Source organism: Bos javanicus, chromosome 20 (genome assembly GCF_032452875.1).
Source record: "Bos javanicus breed banteng chromosome 20, ARS-OSU_banteng_1.0, whole genome shotgun sequence".
In the NCBI taxonomy this organism is placed as follows: domain Eukaryota; kingdom Metazoa; phylum Chordata; class Mammalia; order Artiodactyla; family Bovidae; genus Bos; species Bos javanicus.
Window position 1 is genome coordinate 13,827,968 of NC_083887.1, and position 19,097 is coordinate 13,847,064.

At 37.1% G+C, this 19,097-nt stretch overlaps 3 protein-coding genes across 8 annotated transcripts in view; 1 reads left to right on the top strand and 2 right to left on the bottom strand.

Annotated features, from left to right (window-relative positions):
* TRAPPC13 (trafficking protein particle complex subunit 13) overlaps nt 1–18,812 on the bottom strand; it is a 35,943-nt gene extending 17,131 nt beyond the window's left edge. For 2 of the 6 annotated variants that reach the window (XM_061393417.1, XM_061393416.1), the window contains exons 1-5: nt 18,123–18,500; nt 8,309–8,377; nt 7,656–7,755; nt 5,943–6,027; nt 1,356–1,483 (exon numbers count right to left, since the gene is read on the bottom strand). In XM_061393417.1, the coding sequence (XP_061249401.1) occupies nt 1,356–1,483; nt 5,943–6,027; nt 7,656–7,755; nt 8,309–8,377; nt 18,123–18,168 (428 nt within the window). In that variant the 5' untranslated portion in view covers nt 18,169–18,500. Of the gene's footprint in view, nt 1–1,355; nt 1,484–5,942; nt 6,028–7,655; nt 7,756–8,308; nt 8,378–18,122 lie in introns of all 6 variants that reach the window. The other 4 variants (XM_061393418.1, XM_061393415.1, XM_061393420.1 and 1 more) reach the window with 4 other exon arrangements.
* SHLD3 (shieldin complex subunit 3) lies at nt 12,992–14,473 on the bottom strand. Its single transcript, XM_061393428.1, has one exon. The coding sequence runs from the start codon at nt 14,352–14,354 to the stop codon at nt 13,596–13,598; it is 759 nt and encodes a 252-aa protein (XP_061249412.1). The 5' UTR covers nt 14,355–14,473; the 3' UTR covers nt 12,992–13,595.
* A 4-nt stretch (nt 18,813–18,816) lies between the features above and the next one.
* Nucleotides 18,817–19,097, top strand: part of TRIM23 (tripartite motif containing 23) — a 35,769-nt gene continuing 35,488 nt past the window's right edge. Inside the window, exon 1 of the mRNA XM_061393409.1 lies at nt 18,817–18,995. Within this exon, the coding sequence (XP_061249393.1) occupies nt 18,915–18,995 (81 nt within the window). The 5' untranslated portion in view covers nt 18,817–18,914. The remainder of the gene's footprint in view (nt 18,996–19,097) is intronic.

Consider the following 19,097-nt stretch of genomic DNA (forward strand, 5'->3'; position numbering starts at 1 on the left):
AGGAATTCAGAGGTAAAACAGTCCAATATAACCGCAGTGTAAAGTGGGAGCGAAGTATGATGAAAGGTGGAACGAGACTATTTGTTAAGGATTAGGTATGGAGAGCTCTGCAAAAACTATATAAAGTCAGAATTTCCTAAGGGTAATGGGAGATCACTGAAGTGTTAGGTGACTTATTCAAGACCACATAGTTAAATAAATGATTGAGCTAACATCTGAATTTCAGAAAATCTGACACCAAAGCTTATACCAACCACAGAATATGTATTAGTGTTAGTTGCTCAGTCATGTCTAACTTTATGGGATCCCATGGATTGCCTCCTCTGCTCATGAGATTCTCCAGGCAAGCAAACTGGAGTGAGTTGTCACTCTCTTCTCCAGAGGATCTTTCAGACCCAGGAATCGAACCTGGGTCTACTGCATTGCAGGCAGACTCTTTACGATCTTAGCCACCAAGGAAGCCCAGAATATACATTAAAAAGTGCCTAAACAGAGGCACTTTTATAATAAATATTATTATATTATAAAATAAATATATATTTATTATATATATAATTATATATAAAATATATAAATAAATTATAATTATAATAAATATATAAATATATATATAAATAAAAATTATTTTATTATTAAATGATAGATAATATTATATGTACTTCTTTAAGACAAGAAAGAGAAACAGAAATGGTGATGTAAGAAGAGATGAAGAGAGGCTACTGAGAGATAATTAACAAGAATAGGACTTTGAGAATCAACTATATGTGGGAGTGGTAAGGCAGATAGAGAAATCTAAAATTACTTTAGGTGGCTCTGAATTGTTCATTTTTGCCTCTCAGACAAAGAAAAACAGAGCATTCACATTCAAATACCTACACAGGCCAGGGATACAGAATTTGACATTTCTTTTTCCTCTCATAGTTTGTTTTATTTTGGTTCTCTACTTTTGAACTCTCAGGATAGAGTGTATTTATATAGTTAAACCCAGAACTGAAAAGCTGTGAATTTAAAAATAAATGTTATTAACATCAGTTGTTAGCATTTCAAAAGAATAAACATACTGTAAAAGTATTTTTAGAGTACCACCTGGGTTTTAAAGGTTTGCAGCATGGATTTTTATTTTTCAGTCAGACTGCAGATGCAAAAATAAAACTAGAGATAAATGAACATTTTTTTCCCCTTACACAATAAACATTTTGTTTAAAGTCTGTTTCTGGCAAACATGTAAACATGGCACATAAAACTCCTTCTGAAGTAATTTTTCAGGCTTGATAATGAGTGGAAATAAAGCAAAAATTTCAGATAAAGGCTGTTATAAGTAAAAGCCTTTGAGATGTAGTAAAATTAATTCTTACATGTGTGTTCCAATTTCCTTTACTTCATGGTGTATGACATCATCAATACAACAATCGGGTTTAAGTTCAGCCACTGCAGCGTTAGAGGCTGAAAGATTCAAACGCTGAGAACTTGTCTGAAGATCAGCCTTGAAAGAAAGAGAGAATAAAATACAAGTGAACTTGGTTACCTACAGGTTGTGGGTGAGTATGGGTAGAAGGAATAGGGGAACAGGAGCAAGCAAGGCAGTAGGGATGAAAGGAGAGTGACACTTCTCTGTACACATCTCTCTGTAGAGATGTCACATTTCTCTGATGCTTAGAAAAGAGTAATGGTTCATACAAACGCACATCTGAAAATAAATAAATCAGCCATGAAGTAGGGGGAATCCAAAATGGAATCCATACAGCATCAAATGAACCTAACTCTACTGCAAATGAACACAACCATACCAAGGGCAAAGGAAAAGTAAGAACCAATTTACGTTTGGCAAACAAAAGCTAAAAACAAAAAGAATGGCATACAAATGTTTTACTCTTGAACATCTGCTTTTTGGCAAGGGTACAGATTAGCAATTTTAAAACTTCTATGTGTATCGCAGGATTAAACAAAAAACATATACATTATGGGTAGCAAGAGACAGGTTTCTGACCTTTGGGGACAAAAAAGTACAAATAAGAAAAGTGAGAAGGCTACAATGAAACCTTTGGTACTGGACTGGAATTTGGGGCATCCATATGAACCTATGGTTTTAAAATTTATATATAGACAGATGGATATTACAGAAACATATACAGATGTGTACACATGTGTTAGTATATAGCACTAAAAGGTAAACAATCATTCAAAACAACATTAGAAGTCAGAAACCAACTGATTTGCAGAAGTAGAGATCAACATTAAAGTCATCAACTAAGAAAGAACCAGTTTCTCTAACTTAGCAACCTGCCCCCACTAAGTTACTTTCTACCACATTCCCTGCTAATTTCTTTTGTAACATTTATTACCATCTGTAATTACCTTATGATTTTTTGCCCACCTGTTTCTTTCCATCTCCCCTACCAAAAATGTAAGGTCTATTGAGAAGGCAATGGCACCCCACTCCAGTACTCTTGCCTGGAAAATCCCACGGACGGAGGAGCCTGTTAGGCTGCAACCCATGGGGTCGCTAAGAGTCGGACACGACTGAGCGACTTCACTTTCACTTTTTACTTTCATGCATCGGAGGAGGAAATGGCAACCCACTCCAGTGTTCTTGTCTGGAGAATCCCAGGGACGGGGAGCCTGATGGGCTGCCGTCTATGGGGTCGCACAGAGTCGGACACGACTGAAGCAACTTAGCAGCAGCAGCAGCATTGAGGTAGGAACCTCTTGTGTTCTCTTCTTCACTGCTATAACATGGTGCCTGGCACACAGTAAGTTATTAATAAAGGTTTGTCAAATAATGAAATTATGATAAAACTTCAAGGCAAGTGTCAAGAAAAATACAGATAAAGCAAAGATCACATTAAGTCACAGGGAGTGGAAGTGGTTTTGCCTGTAAGAGCTAAGACTTTTAAAAAGATTTTGTTTAAAAAAATTCAGTTTTTAGCAGTAAATTCTAACCTAACATTCTTAATGCAGGCAGTTCAAAGTGGATATTTATTAGTGCCCTCTCTTTTGCTATTATATTCAGTTACTAAACAGTAGTAGTAGCTCACACTGGGCCCCTACCATGCGCAAGGCCCTGTTCTAAGCACTCTGCTCACCTGATGCCTGCTACAAGCTTCAACAGTACGGGAACTGAGACCTTTCAGGTGTACAAGCTGCATTTAGAAAGGGCAGGGGAAACAGAGATCAAATTGCCAACATCCATTGGACATAGAAAAAGCAAGGGAATTCCGGAAAATATTTACTAAGGCTTCACTAACTACACTAAAGCCTTTGACCGTGTAGATCACAACAAACTATGGAAAATTCTTAAAGAGATGGGAATACCAGACCACCTGATCTGCCTCCTGAGAAATCTGTATGCATGTCAAGAAGCATAAGTTAGAACCAGACATGGAACAACAGACTGGTTCCAAATTGGGAAGGAGTACATCAAGGGTGTATATTGTCACCCTGTTTATTTAACTTATATGCAGAGTACATCATGTGAAATGCCAGGCTAGAGCAATCACAAGCTGGAATCAAGACTGCTGTGAGAAACATCAACAACATGAGATATGCAGATGATACCACCCTAATGGGAGAAAGTGAAGAGAAACTAAAGAGCCTCTTGCTTAAGGTGAAAGAAGAGTGAAAAAGCTGGCTTAAAAATCAACATTCTGAAAACTAAGATCATGGCATCTGGTCCCATTACTTCATGGCAAATAGATGGGGAAAAGGGGAAAAAGTTGCAGATTTTATTTTCTTGGGCTCCAAAATCACTGCAGATGGTGACTATAGCCATGGAATTAAAAAGATGCTTACTTCTTGGAAGAAAAGCTATGACAAACCTAGACAGAGTATTAAAAAAGCAGAGACATCACTTTGTCGACAAAGGTCTGTACAGTCAAAGCTATGGTTTTTCTAGTAGTCATGTACAGATGTGAGAGTTGGACCATGAAGAAGGCTGAATGCAGAAGAATTGATGCTTTCAAGCTGTGGTACTGGAAAAGACTCTTGAGAGTCCCTTGGACAGCAAGATCAAACCAATCAATCCTTAAGGAAATGAACCCTGAATATTGATTTTGGAAGAACTGATGGTTGAAGCTGAAGCACCAACACTTTGGCCTGATGCAAAGAGCTGACTCACTAGAAAAGACCCTGCTGCTGGGAAAGATCGTGGGCAGGAGGAGAAGGTGGCGACAGAGAATGAGATGTTTGGATCCCATCACTGAATCAACGGACACGAGTTTGAGCAAATTCCAAGAGGGAGCGAAGGACACGGAAGTCTGGCATCCTGCAGTCCATGGGTAGCAAATAGTGGGACACGACTTAGTGACTGAATAAATCCTGAAGCAGGTAATTGTACCATCCCTGTTTTACATACAAGTGAGAGAACACAGAAAGAACAGCTCTCCATAGGTTATACAACTAATAAGCAACGAAACTAAAATTCAAAATTCTTTAACATTTTAGACATTAGAGAAGGAGGAGGGGAAGAAAAGAAAACAGTCAAACCCATGGGCTTTCTGTCCAGTTTGTTTCCCTATGTATTACCTGTTAAACATGAATCATAACTACAGTATGTATTATATATATATAGCTAAACACTTATACCTTTTTCCTTTTTCATGTTATAACTGCTGCACTTAACATTTACTTCCTAATTACCACCAGGACTTTTCCAGGAATTGGAGATAAAGCAGTGACCAAAAGAGACCAAAATCTCTGTTCCTATGGAATTTAAATGTTTTGGGAAGATAATACAGAGTAAAGGAGGAATGGATGGCTGGCTTGAGGAAGGGGAATACAATTACAGGGTAGGTTTCATGCTCCAAATTGGTTTTTGGATGAGCAGGATTTAAAAAGGGATGTCTTCTCTTCTTCACCACTGTAACACAGAGCCTGGCACACAGTAGGCAATTAATAAATGTTTGTCAAATAATGAAATCAATGAAATTGTGATAAAACTTCAAAGCAAATGTCAAGAAAAATACAGAGAAAGCAAAGATCACATTAAGTCATGAGGAGTGGCAGTGGTTTTGTCTGTAAGAACTAAAACTTTTAAAAAGATTTTATTTAAAAAAGAAATCAGTTAACAAGCTTTCTGCAGTAAATTCTAACCTAATATTTCCTAACGCAAAGACTTCAAAGTAGGATATTTATTAGTATTGTCTCATTTGTTATTATAAATGCCACGTGAATACAGATTTGACAATGAATTTTTTTCTTTTTCAAGCTCTTTTTCTTTGTGAATATATCCAAGGTGTTTAAATGAGCTAGCATATTCTATCTCTTGATTCTCAAAACTGTAAGAATCTTCTAACTGGCTTATTTCCTACAAACCATCCCATATAATGCTTTCGTGTTAGCCTTCCAACACGAACCTCTGCTCAAAATTCTCCACTGATTGCACACTGTCTTAAAATAACCTCAGACTTAGTCTGGCTTTCAAGATGCTCACTTACTGTGTGGTTACTACCTATCTATACAACCTTACTTGCTTTTACTAAGTGAATTCTGTTCACTGCTACAAGAACACACTACATATTCCTATGTTCCTGCTTCCAATCGCCACGCCCCTCTTTCGTCTTTCCTTCTAAACCCTGCCATTCTTTCAAGACCTTTCTGTGTTCCCTCTCCTTCAACAGCCCTTCCTGAATGATGCAATCCCCAGTGATGATCTCTCCTGTGAAATTCAACCTTTATTGTGTTAATCATAAATCATTAACAGAAATTTAAGTGCTATTTACCTTTGGTATATTTTCTCATCCAAGCTATCACAAACTTTGAGGATAAGGAACAATGATTCTGTTCAAAGCATATCTTATAACTTAGGGTGTTCAATTAATACTTGCTAATAATAACAATTAAAAAGTCAGTATCGAACATGTATTTTAATGAAGTCTCAAAACATTAAGAATAGAAATTAAAAAGTAAAAAAAAAAAAAATTATCCCCAAAAAGAATGCCACTTACTTTAACCAATATATCTTTTACAACTTGATTGCTATCATTATGGACACTGATATAACTGGAAAAGGTCTCTCCCAAAAATATATTCCTGTGAAATAAAATAAATTTTTAGACAGAAATCCATTCAAGTTTTATCACAAATATTCTATTTATGCACCATTGAGAATATCAAATAGAGAAGTTACTAAAGGATAGTAATCCCTTCATGGATTACAGCCTTGTCATGGCAGAGTGGCTTCCGTAACTCAGGTGAAATACTATTTCAGTATTTCTTTGTTTACACTAGGCTGCTCACTCATTATCTAGTGCAATTCAAAATACAGATTTAATCTATAAAGCATGCTATATAACTTGACCCTCAACTACTGGCAAAACTAACAGCCCTCCTAAAAATAAGTCATTGAAATCAGATCCACGTTAAAAGTCTTAATAAGGAGGCTACAAAAGGCAATATTTGAAATAACTTATGCCCTGAATCTAGAAGGGATCAAGTTATTGATTTCAGAGTATTTTTACCAATTTATTTTACTTTTCTAACTTATTCTAATCAAAATGACTAGTGGCATTACTTTATAAGTAGTGGCTCAGTCATGTCCTACTCTTTGCGACCCCATGGCCTACACAGTCCATGGAATTCTCCAGGCCAAAATACTGGAGTGGGTAGTTGTTCCCTTCTCCAGGGGATCTTCCCAATCCAGGGATCAAACCCAGGTCTCCAGCATTGTAGGTGGATTCTTTACCAGCTGAGCCACCAGGGAAGCCCAAGAGTACTGGAGTGGATAGCCTATCCCTTCTTAGCGGATCTTTCCGACCCAGGAATTGAACAGGGGTCTCCTGCATTGCAGGCAGATTCTTTACCAGCTGAGCTACCAGGGAAGCCTAGTATATATTATATATAATGCATATTAACATATAAATGTATGTAGGTTTATATAAAAATATTTTAATATGAACATTTTTTACATGAATATATTTCTAAGCTCTCAAGACACTAATCAATTACCACATTCTATAAACCTTTAAAAATTATCTTGGTTGCAAACAGAGTGGGACCAGGGGCTTTTACCTCAGTAATAATCTAGAATAAGAGAATAACTAAGAGCAAGAGAGGAATAAAACATTTAGAGTTCCTAATAAGCTGACAAGTCCAATAACTTATGATGGTAAAGGGCTGTGAAGGTGAAGAAAAGAGCTGATTCTGAAAGACACTGAGACTGAATCCTTTAAAATAAAGGAATACACAGGCATTTAAAAAGATCTATAGGCTTGTCTGCTGGCTCAGTTGGTAAAGAATCTGCCTGCAATGTAGGAGATGCAGGCTTGATCCCTGGGTAGGGAAGATATCCTGGAGAAGGAAATGGCAACCCACTCCAATATTTTGCATGGAAAATCCTATGGACAGAGGAGCCTGGAGCCACAGTCCATGGGGTCACAAAGAATTAGACATGACTTAGCAACTAAACCACAACCACCAAAGAAGAAAGTTAAAATTCTACCACCCTAGGAACCACTATTAACACTTGGTATGCATTTATTAAAACAACAACAACAACAACAACAACCAGAATCAAATAGTACAATTTCTGTTAAATTTTTTTTTTCAACCACTTAAATGTATCATGAGCATTTTTCCATCCTATAGTTATCTTTTGAAAACATGATCTGTAATGGCTTCAGAGTGCTATTGTGTTTCAAACGTGAGCATACGATTCTTACCCAAAATTCTGTGGTAAGGTCAACATTTCTCCCAACATTAAAATTTCTGCACCATTTACAGTTGAAGGATCATCTCTCATAAGTTGGTTAAAGAGATCTCCTGTAGAAAGAGAAAAACATCAAATTCTAACATTGATCTTGTAAATAACTTTTATTTATGTGAAGAAATAGTTTTGAGAGATATTTAAAAAAAATAATCTCACAGCAAAAATTATATTTAAAAAAATCTAATTTCTAATCTTCATTACAACAATGCACACCAAAAAATTCTGTTTCTGCAGAAAATGAACACTTTAGGACAAAGGAAAATGTAGGTCATGAGATATAAAATATAGAAGCTCCAATAATTTTTAATAAAGGGAATGCTAACATACATTGATGGAACATGTGAGGATAAACAAAATTTTAATAGTATTATTACAAGGAATGTGTTTTTACTAAAACTAAAAGTCTCTGTTGCCATGGGATATCAATAGTGTCTTGATTTATAGATTATGAGTGAGACTTACTGCTCAGATGGCCATATTTACATGTACAAAAACAAACAATGAAGGATACAGCAAATAGTTAGTGTAAGATTGGCAAGGCTAGGCTTATCCCCAAGGTAATACAACTCTTTCTTAGGTACAAGAAGAATAAAGCATGTGTCATACCAGGTAAGTCTTTCTCTTCACATGTTACTGGAATATTGGTGAATAAAGTAGGTTTGGTCAACCGCATTACTGTCAATTAGAAAAGTAGGGAAAAAAAGAAAGAAGATATTAATATTTTATGCCAGTGTTCCCAAGTTGAATGTATGAGGTTAATCAATTTTATACTACGGTAAAATATAATCTAAATATGACCTAAATTAGTATAATATTAAGTATTTCCCAAGAATACTATACAGCAATAATTTACTAAAAATGTTAATATGTAACAATAAGAATTTTATATATGACAAAGAGAACAATTTTGCTTTTACTTACAATCCAAGGAATTATAAAAATCATACACAAATGTAATATGTCTCATTATAAAAAGTAGAAAATAAAATTTGAAAACTTAAGGTATAGTAGCAGAATAGACTTTAAAAAGGTTTTGAGTAACTTCATTGTAAACAATACCAACAAATTATTATTAACCAATATTAGTCTGACAGGGGAAAAAAGTTAGGATGTGCTATTTTGAATATGAAACAATGCTTTTATGCAAAAAGGATTTTTGTAAACTTTATCCATGTGTTATAATCATGGATCACTGAAGTTCAGTAAGTAGCCCTTTAAGTAATATTAATTCTCCGTAAACATTATGAAAATACCAGTAAATGTGTAGGTTTATAGAATTCCAACTAAAACTAGTATTTGTTCATGGAAAATGACAAAATGTATCTAAAGTTTATCTAGAAAAACAAAAATAAGCTATAGAAATTCATAGGAAACAATGAGAAAAAACCGGACATAACAGACAGCAAAACATGTAAGTCAATAATCAACTAATAGGCTTATTAATATAAAACCATACAGATATGTTAGAGAATTTTAAGAAGCCAAACCAATCAACACTATAAGGTATTAGGAAACTGGCTCACTATCTGGGAAAAATGAAATTTAGTTTATCTTTCAAATATCAAATACTTTATGTATCAAATAATAGACAAAAATTAAGTAATAGAGAACCAGAAAAACTGAAAATTTATTACACCTAATCTAGCAAGAATAGGACATTCTAATTAAAAAATCTTTTTCAATTATTTCCAAAGATTGACTTTTCACCACATCAAAATAAAGACAAACATATAGAAGTAAAAATCATACAAACTCTATTACAGAAAATGAATCCTAGAACTTTTATTAAAATGTTCATTCAAATCTAAAACCCAAAACTTTAATGACGTAGGAGCTTCCCTGGTGGCTCAGTGGTAAAGAATTCACCTGCCAATGCAGGAAACATCGGTTCAATCCCTGATCTGGGAAGATCCCATATTCCACGAGCAACTAAGCCTGTGTGCCACAACCACTGAGCCTGTGCTCTACAGAACTGAAGCCGCCACTACTGAAGCCTCTGCACGCCTCTCATAGCACCTTATATTTATCACAAAATATGTTTATTCACTTCTTAGTTTATAGCACTCCTATTCAAACTCCTTGTAGTTTAAGCTCTTATGTATCATGTTCAGTTTTGTAGCCTTGCCACTTGAGACAGGTTCCGGCAGAATTAGCACCTCATCCTAATCCTCAAGTGTGGTATTTTTGAAGATTTAACTTTCATGAACTGAGGCCATTAAACGATGTTATAGTGAATAGATGGCTGCTGAGATAGTCAAAAAAAGCTAACCTTAAAATTTCTAAAGTCACTTGTGTAGTTGATATTTACTGAACATTTACTAGTGCCAGACTTTATGCTAAATACAAGTACTGACACAGTTAATTCTCAAAACTATAAGGTTGAAATTATCATTACCCTCCTCATTATCCTCCAATGATAATAGATAATTATCATTATCTATTATAACAGATAAGGATGGTGCCTTGAGAAGGTAATTTATATATAAAAGATTATAAAGCAGATAGATGCCAGAACTAGACTCTGATGACTTCATTCTGCTCAAAAATAATTTTCCCTATTATTTATTATAAGCCCAGGGTCGTAAACCTGGAATGTCAAGCTTTATTAGAAACATCTCATGGGAATTCAAAGTCCATCTCTCTCTCAGAACATCAACCAGTTGCACATCAGTGACGTGGAAAAGAAGTGAATGGGGAAGTGTTTCAAACCTCTTTCACTCTTACTTTTAACTAGGAAAACAGAGTAAAACCTTAAGAGGATACAGGCATTTGATTTACACTTGATTGTGAAATTCAGATTTCACCTAAAATTTTGTAAAAAAAAAAAAAAAAAAACTTTTTAAAGTCTTCAATAAATTAAAATATTAAAAAAGGTAGGCTTGATGTTATTAATTAATGAATGAGGCTAGTTCAACTTGCACATACATTTATCTTGGCCAGAACATTAAAAAAAATTATGTCGAATCCTTAGAGTTCTTACCATATTTAGTTTTACCTGTCTAGTTCCTAAGGCATTCAATTTTGTGAACTGTGGAATAATCTGGGATATTTTGAGCAGATTAAATAAGTGAATCATTATGCAGGAACTCATCTGAGAAATTCATGTGATGCCCTTCACATCTGTTTTCTTGGAATGGATTAACATTTATAACATTGACAGAGAAAAATAAAATTATGGTATTGTTGCCTCTTTCCTAGAGTAAATGCTTTGGGATTCTCCGGGCCAGAATACTGGAGTGGGTAGCCACTCCCTTCTCCAAGGGATTTTCCCAACCCAGGAATCGAACCAGGGTCTCCTGCATTGTAGGTGGATTCTTTACCAGCTGAGCTACCAGGGAAGCCCTAAATGCTTTGGCATTTCACCAAATGCCCTCAGATTCACCTTCCTGTACATGTTTTTTTTTTCCCTCAATTTATTCACATTGATGACTTAACAGTGGAACCTACAAATATTGCTGAGCCCTACTATTAGTGCTAGAATCATCAGTCGTAAGGTTTTAAATACTCTTAAGAAGGCTTCAAAGATGTGGCAGTGGACTCTCAATTCTTTAAGTACTGTCTAGGAAGATGAGACATGAATTGCTTCTTCCTTTAAGATCATGACACTATTTGCAGTAAAATTCATTTTCCCAGTTCTGATTCACCTTTTCATTGTTTCTAAAGGGGAAGAAAGCCATTTATATAGAGTAAATTAGAGAAATTTACATCTGCCACATATGAAGACAAAGAAGCTCTTTTTAATGTGATTCTTGAATTAAAGAGCTGCTCATAAGAAGCTCATAAGAAAATATTCCTAAGAATATTTTCAGTTCTGTGTATCATCATTTTAAAATAAGAATGTATTAGAAAAGAAACACTGTGGGCTATGTAAGTGACCCTGTCTTATGATTACTTAACTTTTAACCCTTGATTAACAACCTAATGCTGTGTAAAACCTGAACAACAACAAAAAAATTGTTTATGATTGCCTGCTTTTGAACTGTGGTGTTGGAGAAGACTCTTGAGAGTCCCTTGGACTGCAGGGAGATCCAACCAGTCCATCCTAAAGGAGATCAGTCCTGGGTGTTCATTGGAAGGACTGATGCTGAAGATGAAACTCCAATACTTTGGCCACCTTATGTGAAGAGTTGACTCATTGGAAAAGACCCTGATGCTGGAGGGATTAGGGCCGGAAAAGGGGACGACAGAGGATGAGATGGCTGGATGGCATCACCAACTCGATGGACATGAGTTTGAGTGAACTCCGGGAGTTGGTGATGGACAGGGAGGCCTGTCGTGTTGCGATTTATGGGGTCGCAAAGAGTCGACACAACCGGCTGAACGGAACTGAACTGAATAACATTGTTGCTGTTGTTTAGACAGTAGGTCACGTCCGGCCCTTTTGTGACTCCATGGACTGTAGCCCACCAGGCTCCTCTAACCATGGGATTTCCCAGGCAAGAATACTAGAGTGCGTTGCCATTTCCTTCTCCAGGGGATCTTCCCCACCCAGGGATCAAACCCTGTTCTCCTGACTGAAGGCAGTTTCTCTCCCACTGAGCCACCTGCAAAGCTCACTGGTAAAAATGAATAATTTCTGACTTTTCACCAGCAGTTTTGACTGCAAAGATGACTAATGAATGAAAGAGGAAGTAATTACTGAAGAAGTTATCTTGGAAACTCCCTCTATACCTGGTGATTTTTTTAATTAAAGATTTTTGGAAGCATTCATGTACATGGTGATTATTTTCTACAGAGCAGTCTCATTTGAGACAATAAAAAAGGTGCTAATAGTTGAAAACAAAAACGTATTTGAACAGCGTGAAACCTAATTAGAAAAGATAACCTCTTCAGGTAAAAACTGGTAGACTCCTCAGGTTTTAAGGAGCCTCAAGAGGAATGGGTTATGAGAAACCCTCCAAAGGGCACATTCATCTTGCCAGGCACTGTGCCACAAGGCAAGCATGTTTTTGCCTTCCTAATGAATATAGTCTTACTGATTTTTTTACGGATAGTTTAAATATTAATAATAGTGTCTCTATGTTAGCTCTGAGGGCAGGGTCCACATTTGTCCCTTCTCCACTTTAGCACCTATTTCATGGTAGGCATTCAAATTTGTTAAATGTACTTTCTAACAAAACTTTTATTATATAACAACTTTGGACATTTTTATAAAATGATGTGTAAACCCATTAACATTTTGCTATGGGAAACCCACAGTGCAAGAACCAGAGAACTAGTGATTAGCATTACCAATATCAGACTGAATTATCTGTATTAAACAAAGAATAAATCGATCTCTTATCCATATTTGATACTTCACTTCAAAAAATGTTTATTGCCTTAAAGATATATTACGGTCTTAGACAAATTATACATTTTGTACTTCTGTTTCAAAACAACAAATAAGCTATCGTCTATTACATATCTTTGGCCATAATAAGCAGAATATGGGCTGGTCTTTCAATTTGAATTACATTATGTCACATGAGTATCATTCCCAACAGAATTGGTTTTAGTTTTATTAAAAAAAAATCATTACACTTCAGGCGAGTTAAGAAAAAATCCTGTAAAATTAGATTCTGTGAATTTATCAAAATCCAAACTATTCACTATAATTCACAGGAATATCTAATAGAACTAGTGGAAAAGCAGTAACACAACAAAAAGAGTAGAACATTTTACCTTTAAATTCAGTTTGAGTAATAATTCATCACAATTCATTTAAAGGAAAGCTGCTCAAAGCAGAACCCAGAAAGTTCCTGACTTAATTGGAAAACCTAGGAATGCACCTGATATTTACTTCTGGGACACAAATTGTATACATAACCACACACTTAAAAACTTATTCATCTGTTTCACTTATTACTCAGTTCATTCAGAAATTCTTTTTTTTGACAATCACTGTAATTCATTACATACTAAAAATAACACCATATTTATGCACAAATAAATTAATTTTCCCAGTAAGAGCTAATCTTCCTTTAAGAAGATTCCCCACATATTCACAGTACATAATATCACAGAACACCCATATCTGGCCTAAATGTCTCTGAAATGTAGCATTACAAGATGGAAGTTCATTGTTCCTGATAATTCGATTGAGTTTTGCCCAAATGTCTTCCAGAGTCTGGTTGTTACAAATAGTGTGTTCTATTGTCCATCTTGCTCTATAAAATGAGTGCAAATTTAGTGCCTTTAGATTATCTTGCAGTTTTTTAGACAAAGGAGAAACATTTTCAGTACAGTTACTGCTGGGAAGTGATGATACACTCCAAGACCTTTTTTTGTGCCGTTTTTCTTTTTCTGCATGTTTCTCCAGACTTCCAGAATTAGCCTGTTCATTCAGCATGTGTGATTGGATTAAGTGCTTCTTTCTTTTCAAATTAGGCTGAAACTCCAACAGATCTACTGTGCAATCATAACTCTGTGATTTAATACTACGTTCTGAAATGGCTAAGTACTGTCTCACATCTTCAGCTGCCTCTTCAGAAATCCCAGGCGGTGACCTTTTAGGTTTGAGTGGAAGTCTGGACCCATCACGTGGAAACCAAGGAATAAATCTTAATAGCGGACGTGTAGGAAAGTCTTGAATTGCTTTCTCTGCAATTTTTGGCAGTTGTGTGGGATCACTCTCATATGGTCGATAATGTAATATTACTTCTGTAGTCATTCTGCAGTAATCCTTCTATTCTTAATGAAGAGAAAATTTCTTAGCTGAGCTCCTCAGAGCTAGAATGTAATTTATAATTACAAGACTCTCTCTCTTTCCAAATCAGAGGTAAACAGGACCTAAAGTGGAAGTATTACAAAGAATAAGATATGGTAGGGAGAGCCTATATACAGATAGGCAGGGAAAAAAAGAAAAAAAACAAACCAATTCTAATATGATATTTATCAGAGTGCTACTGATAAATGTGAATGCAGTCCACAAAACTGGAAGTCCTTTCTCTCAAGAAAATAAGGAATCTGGATTACATACCCTTAACATCCTTTTAGCCTAAAAGTTCTAACAATCAACATATTTAACTGAACAGATGTAACAAATTTGGAAGTACTGATATTAACATATTAATATATAATCAACACTATAGCAAAAACAAAAAGTAAATTAAGATTTTTAAAATACTAGAGTCATATGAGGAGAAGGCAATGGCACCCCACTCCAGTACTACTGCCTGGAAAATCCCATGGAGGAGAAGCCTGGTAGGCTGCAGTCCACGGGGTCGCTAAGAGTCGGACACGACTGAGCGACTTCACTTTCACTTTTCACTTTCATGCTTTGGAGAAGGAAATGGCAACCCACTCCAGTGTTCTTGCCTGGAGAATCCCATGGACAGGGGAACCTGGCGGGCTGCCGTCTATGGGGTCACACAGAGTCGGACACGACTGAAGCGACTTAGCAGCAGCAGCAGCACAGTCATATGAAGATAATGAACAAAAATGCAATAGTACTTAAAAATCTGAGATGTGAATTGAGTAAAATGAAAATCACTGTAATTTTTAATCTACCTTGAAGAAAATGGATCCTCTCATACTTTAAAATTACATGAATTCTACCAAATATAATACTTAAATGATTTTATTTCATTCTCAGAAGTAAACACTTGAAGTGCAAATGAAAACATGAAAATGGTTTAACCTTTTATTTTAATCAGACTAGGTAGGAACTGGTTTCATGACAAAGTCTCATCTATATAATTGGGGCATTTAAGCAGTGTCAAAACCTTAGTAGCTTGGCTCCTGAATTCCAGTTGGGAGGATGAACAAGAAGGCTAGAGCTTTACTTTTTTCCTTTTAGAACACAGAAGTCTTCAAGTTACACCAAATTAAGTCATCAAAAGTAAGTGCCAGTACACAACACGCAGGTTCAATAATGCAGCAAGAATACTGGAGGGGGTTGCCATTTCCTCCTCCAGGGAATCTTCCCCACCCAGGAACTGAACTCAGGTCTCTTGCATTGCAGGCAGACTCTTTACTGACTGAGCTATGAGGGAAGCCCTAGCACAGCCATAAATAAATAAAATTTTAAAAACAAACAAAAAAGAGGTTGAATCATTTCTTCCAAAAATCATCAGAGAACTACTTGATGACGTTCTCCTGTTGCCACGATGACTGTGAGTGGAGGCTCCATGTCATGATGTCACAACACTCATTTGACCAATATTCTGAAAAGTCAAAAGTAACCAATCTCATAATGATTCTTTTCTCTACTGTTAATGTTCACTAACAGATTTGACAACTCTTAAATTCAAAATGACTGTGATTCTTAACATCCATTTTCAACATGGTTCTAAATATAGATAGCATATTCTTTTATTACTTAATAATGCTTTTAGTTTTTCTTCTTTCCATTTTTACATTTCAAGATATGACATTGAGAATTCTTTCACTGTTGTCTGAACTTACTCAGTGTTGTATTCCAGGGACACTGAAGTTGTGAGAATGCCTTAATATTTTACATATTAAACTGATATATTTGGCATTCAACGATTAGAACTTGTGAAAATTCTTGGATAAATAGGACAATGGAGAAAATGGGTCCAAAGAGCTTTAAGAAAGCTGAAACTGACGTGACTTTCAAATAACTTGTCCTTTTAGGTTGCCAAAATACTCCTTCCCAGGAACCTTCTGTTTTTGAAAATAAAAAATACCTGGGAAAGACCACTGTAGCAGCCTAAAAAGACAATGGCAGTTAGCCTCCACATCACTGGAATTTATCCTTGAATGTGTATAAAATGACATCTAGTAGCTAACAGAACTTCTCCAAATTTCCATCAAAATACTAAGGGAATAGGAGCATTTGAAAATGCTCTTTTCTTCATTTGGAGACAACACGGAGTCTTGGAAAGATGAAGGCTCTATGTTGAAATACCACCTCAATCACTTACTAGCTTTGTGATCTGGAAAAAGTTTAACTGATAGTTAAGCAATATAGTACTTTGGCCACCTCATGCGAAGAGTTGACTCACTGAAAAGACTCTGATGCTGGGAGGGATTAGGGGCAGGAGCAGAAGGGGACGACAGAGGATGAGATGGCTGGATGGCATCATTGACTCGATGGACGTGAGTCTTAGTGAACTCCGGGAGCTGGTGATGGACAGGGAGGCCTGGCGTGCTGCGATTCATGGGGTCGCGGAGAGTCGGACACGACTGAGCGACTGAACTGAACTGAAGCAATATATATTCTACATATCTGATATACTGAGCTAAAAAACGTGACAATTTCTCTTCTTTCTTTCTTTCAGAAATAAGCCATTTTAGTCCAGGCCATTTGCTCAGGCTAAGCTCACATGTCTTACTATTAGTTAACATTTAAAATTCTTAGTTTCATAGTCAGAGACAGTTCTGATAACCCCAACTATCAGTACATGCTTTTCGTATAAATGAAACCGGTGAGCTTCTGGAATGTCTGATGCTTACAGCATAAGTTAGGGGGTAAGAATCCCTCAAAATGAATACCACAAGAAAGGTTAAATGCAGTTCAGCTGAATTCACATGTCTACCAAGCATCTTCTCAGTTCAGTCCAAGAAGATATTGGTAACCACAAAGTAGTGCGCCCAAGAAATAAGTGCATATGTGGTAGTAGAAAACAGATAAAATAAAGCTAAAGGCATTCCAAATAAAAGATCTCAGAGAACAATCTAAGATCTCAGGAATTTTAGAGAAAGTATACCCTGCTGGTTCTCTTAAATAATAATCCAATCAAATCATCAAACTTACTCAAAACTGTATGCTGTATACAGAAAATGAAAATTGATACGAATTTTCCCATACACAATACTCTGAAGTAAACTGCAGTGAGTTTTAACAAACCTAAATTATATGTTGTAGTACTACTTATTTCTAAATGCTTGGCACAATACTAGTCTAATTTCACAGGTAAAGCTGAAGCCTGGTAAATTTGTCACTGCCGAATGAAGAGACGAGACAGGAGGAAAAACCACTTTAGATTAATCATCTCGGTTCACAAAGGGCTCTCCCCGGGTAGGGTGGGAACTTCAGCATCTGCGGCTAAAATCTGTTTGGTGGCTTCAGCAACATTTACCAGGGTAAGTAATTTACCAGGTATCTATTTTATTCCAAGTGGAGGAGGAAATGGCAACCCACTCCAGGATTCTTGCCTGGAAAATCCCATGGATAAAGAGCCTGGTGGGCTATAGTCTATGGAGTTGCAAAGAGTCGGACATGACTGGCTGACTGAGCACGCATATTCCATCCAGTCGCAGGGAGGAGAGGGGGTCTCAAACCTAAAAAGCGAAGAAGAAAACAGCTTCCTCTCGCTCCACGGCAAGAAACTGAACAGGAGGGCGAGCACTGACTGTTTAAGAAGGACGAGGTCTACATCCCAGGGGTCATGTCTACGTGCCAAAAGCTGCAAGAACTAGTGAGAAAAGGGGAGAACACAGTGTATAGAGAACCGGGTTCGCAAAAATTTACCTTTCAGGGCCAGCAGGTGCTCCTGCTTGGGGGGATTCACCTCCATTTTGACCGGCACTTTGAACCCACTGCCTACGGAGGCTGAAGAGGTTCACTTAGCTCGGAAGAAAACAGAAAGCGCACGTTCCGGAAGACAGGGCATCACATTCCCAATCGTTTGTTCTCTGCCGGTGGTGCCTTAAATTCTCTTCTTACCAAGTCCTTTAGCGACTCAATGGCTTCTTTTTACCAAAGCCATCTCTTGCCTCTTAGAGACTTATACATAAAATACTTCTCTATTTTCCAGCCACAATCACAAACCGCGACTTCAAGAAATCACTCCTCGGAGACAATACAGGCCCTGCAAATACCTTCATCTCTCAGTAAATGCTGTAGATGGGGCATGCTGGGATTTGTAGTTTAAAAGCCGCATGGCATGCAGGGAGATGCAGTCCCCTTTCGTCCAGTCCATTTTCCAAATGGGGAGAAAAGGTCGTAAGTGGAGCAAGAATTTCACCCCAAAACCTTACTTCTGTTTTAGCCCCTTATTTTTTGCTTTAATTTTACTCCTCCCATCAATCTGATGGAAGTCTGAGGGAGAAAATCTCCAGACTCTTCAATAAAAATAACAAAGCTCCCACTCGCAAGCCTGTGCTGGCGTGAAGAGGTGCGAGGAAGCCGCCTCGGCGACGCCCGGCGTCGTAGTGCGCCTGTGCGCCAGCGGCAAGCGCCGAGGCTTCTGGGTAGGTGGCTTTACCCCGCCCCTCATGTGAAGGCCTTCTCGGCTGCTTCAGTGGCGAGGCTCCTTCTAGGATGGCTGCTCTGGTTGTAAACAAGCCTGGAGCGGGACTAGACAGTGGTCGTCAGGGCAGCCGGGGGACGGCCGTGGTGAAGGTGAGGGACCTTGCGTGCTCTGTTCTCCGCCATCGGCCTCCCTTCGGTTCATCCCGGAGATCTGGCTTTTTTTTGGGCGGGTTGCGCGGACTCGGGTCCCTC

Excerpts from the sequence above, each read along its gene's own strand:
- SHLD3 (XM_061393428.1), bottom strand. The coding sequence starts at position 14,354 with ATGACTACAGAAGTAATATTACATTATCGACCATATGAGAGTGATCCC.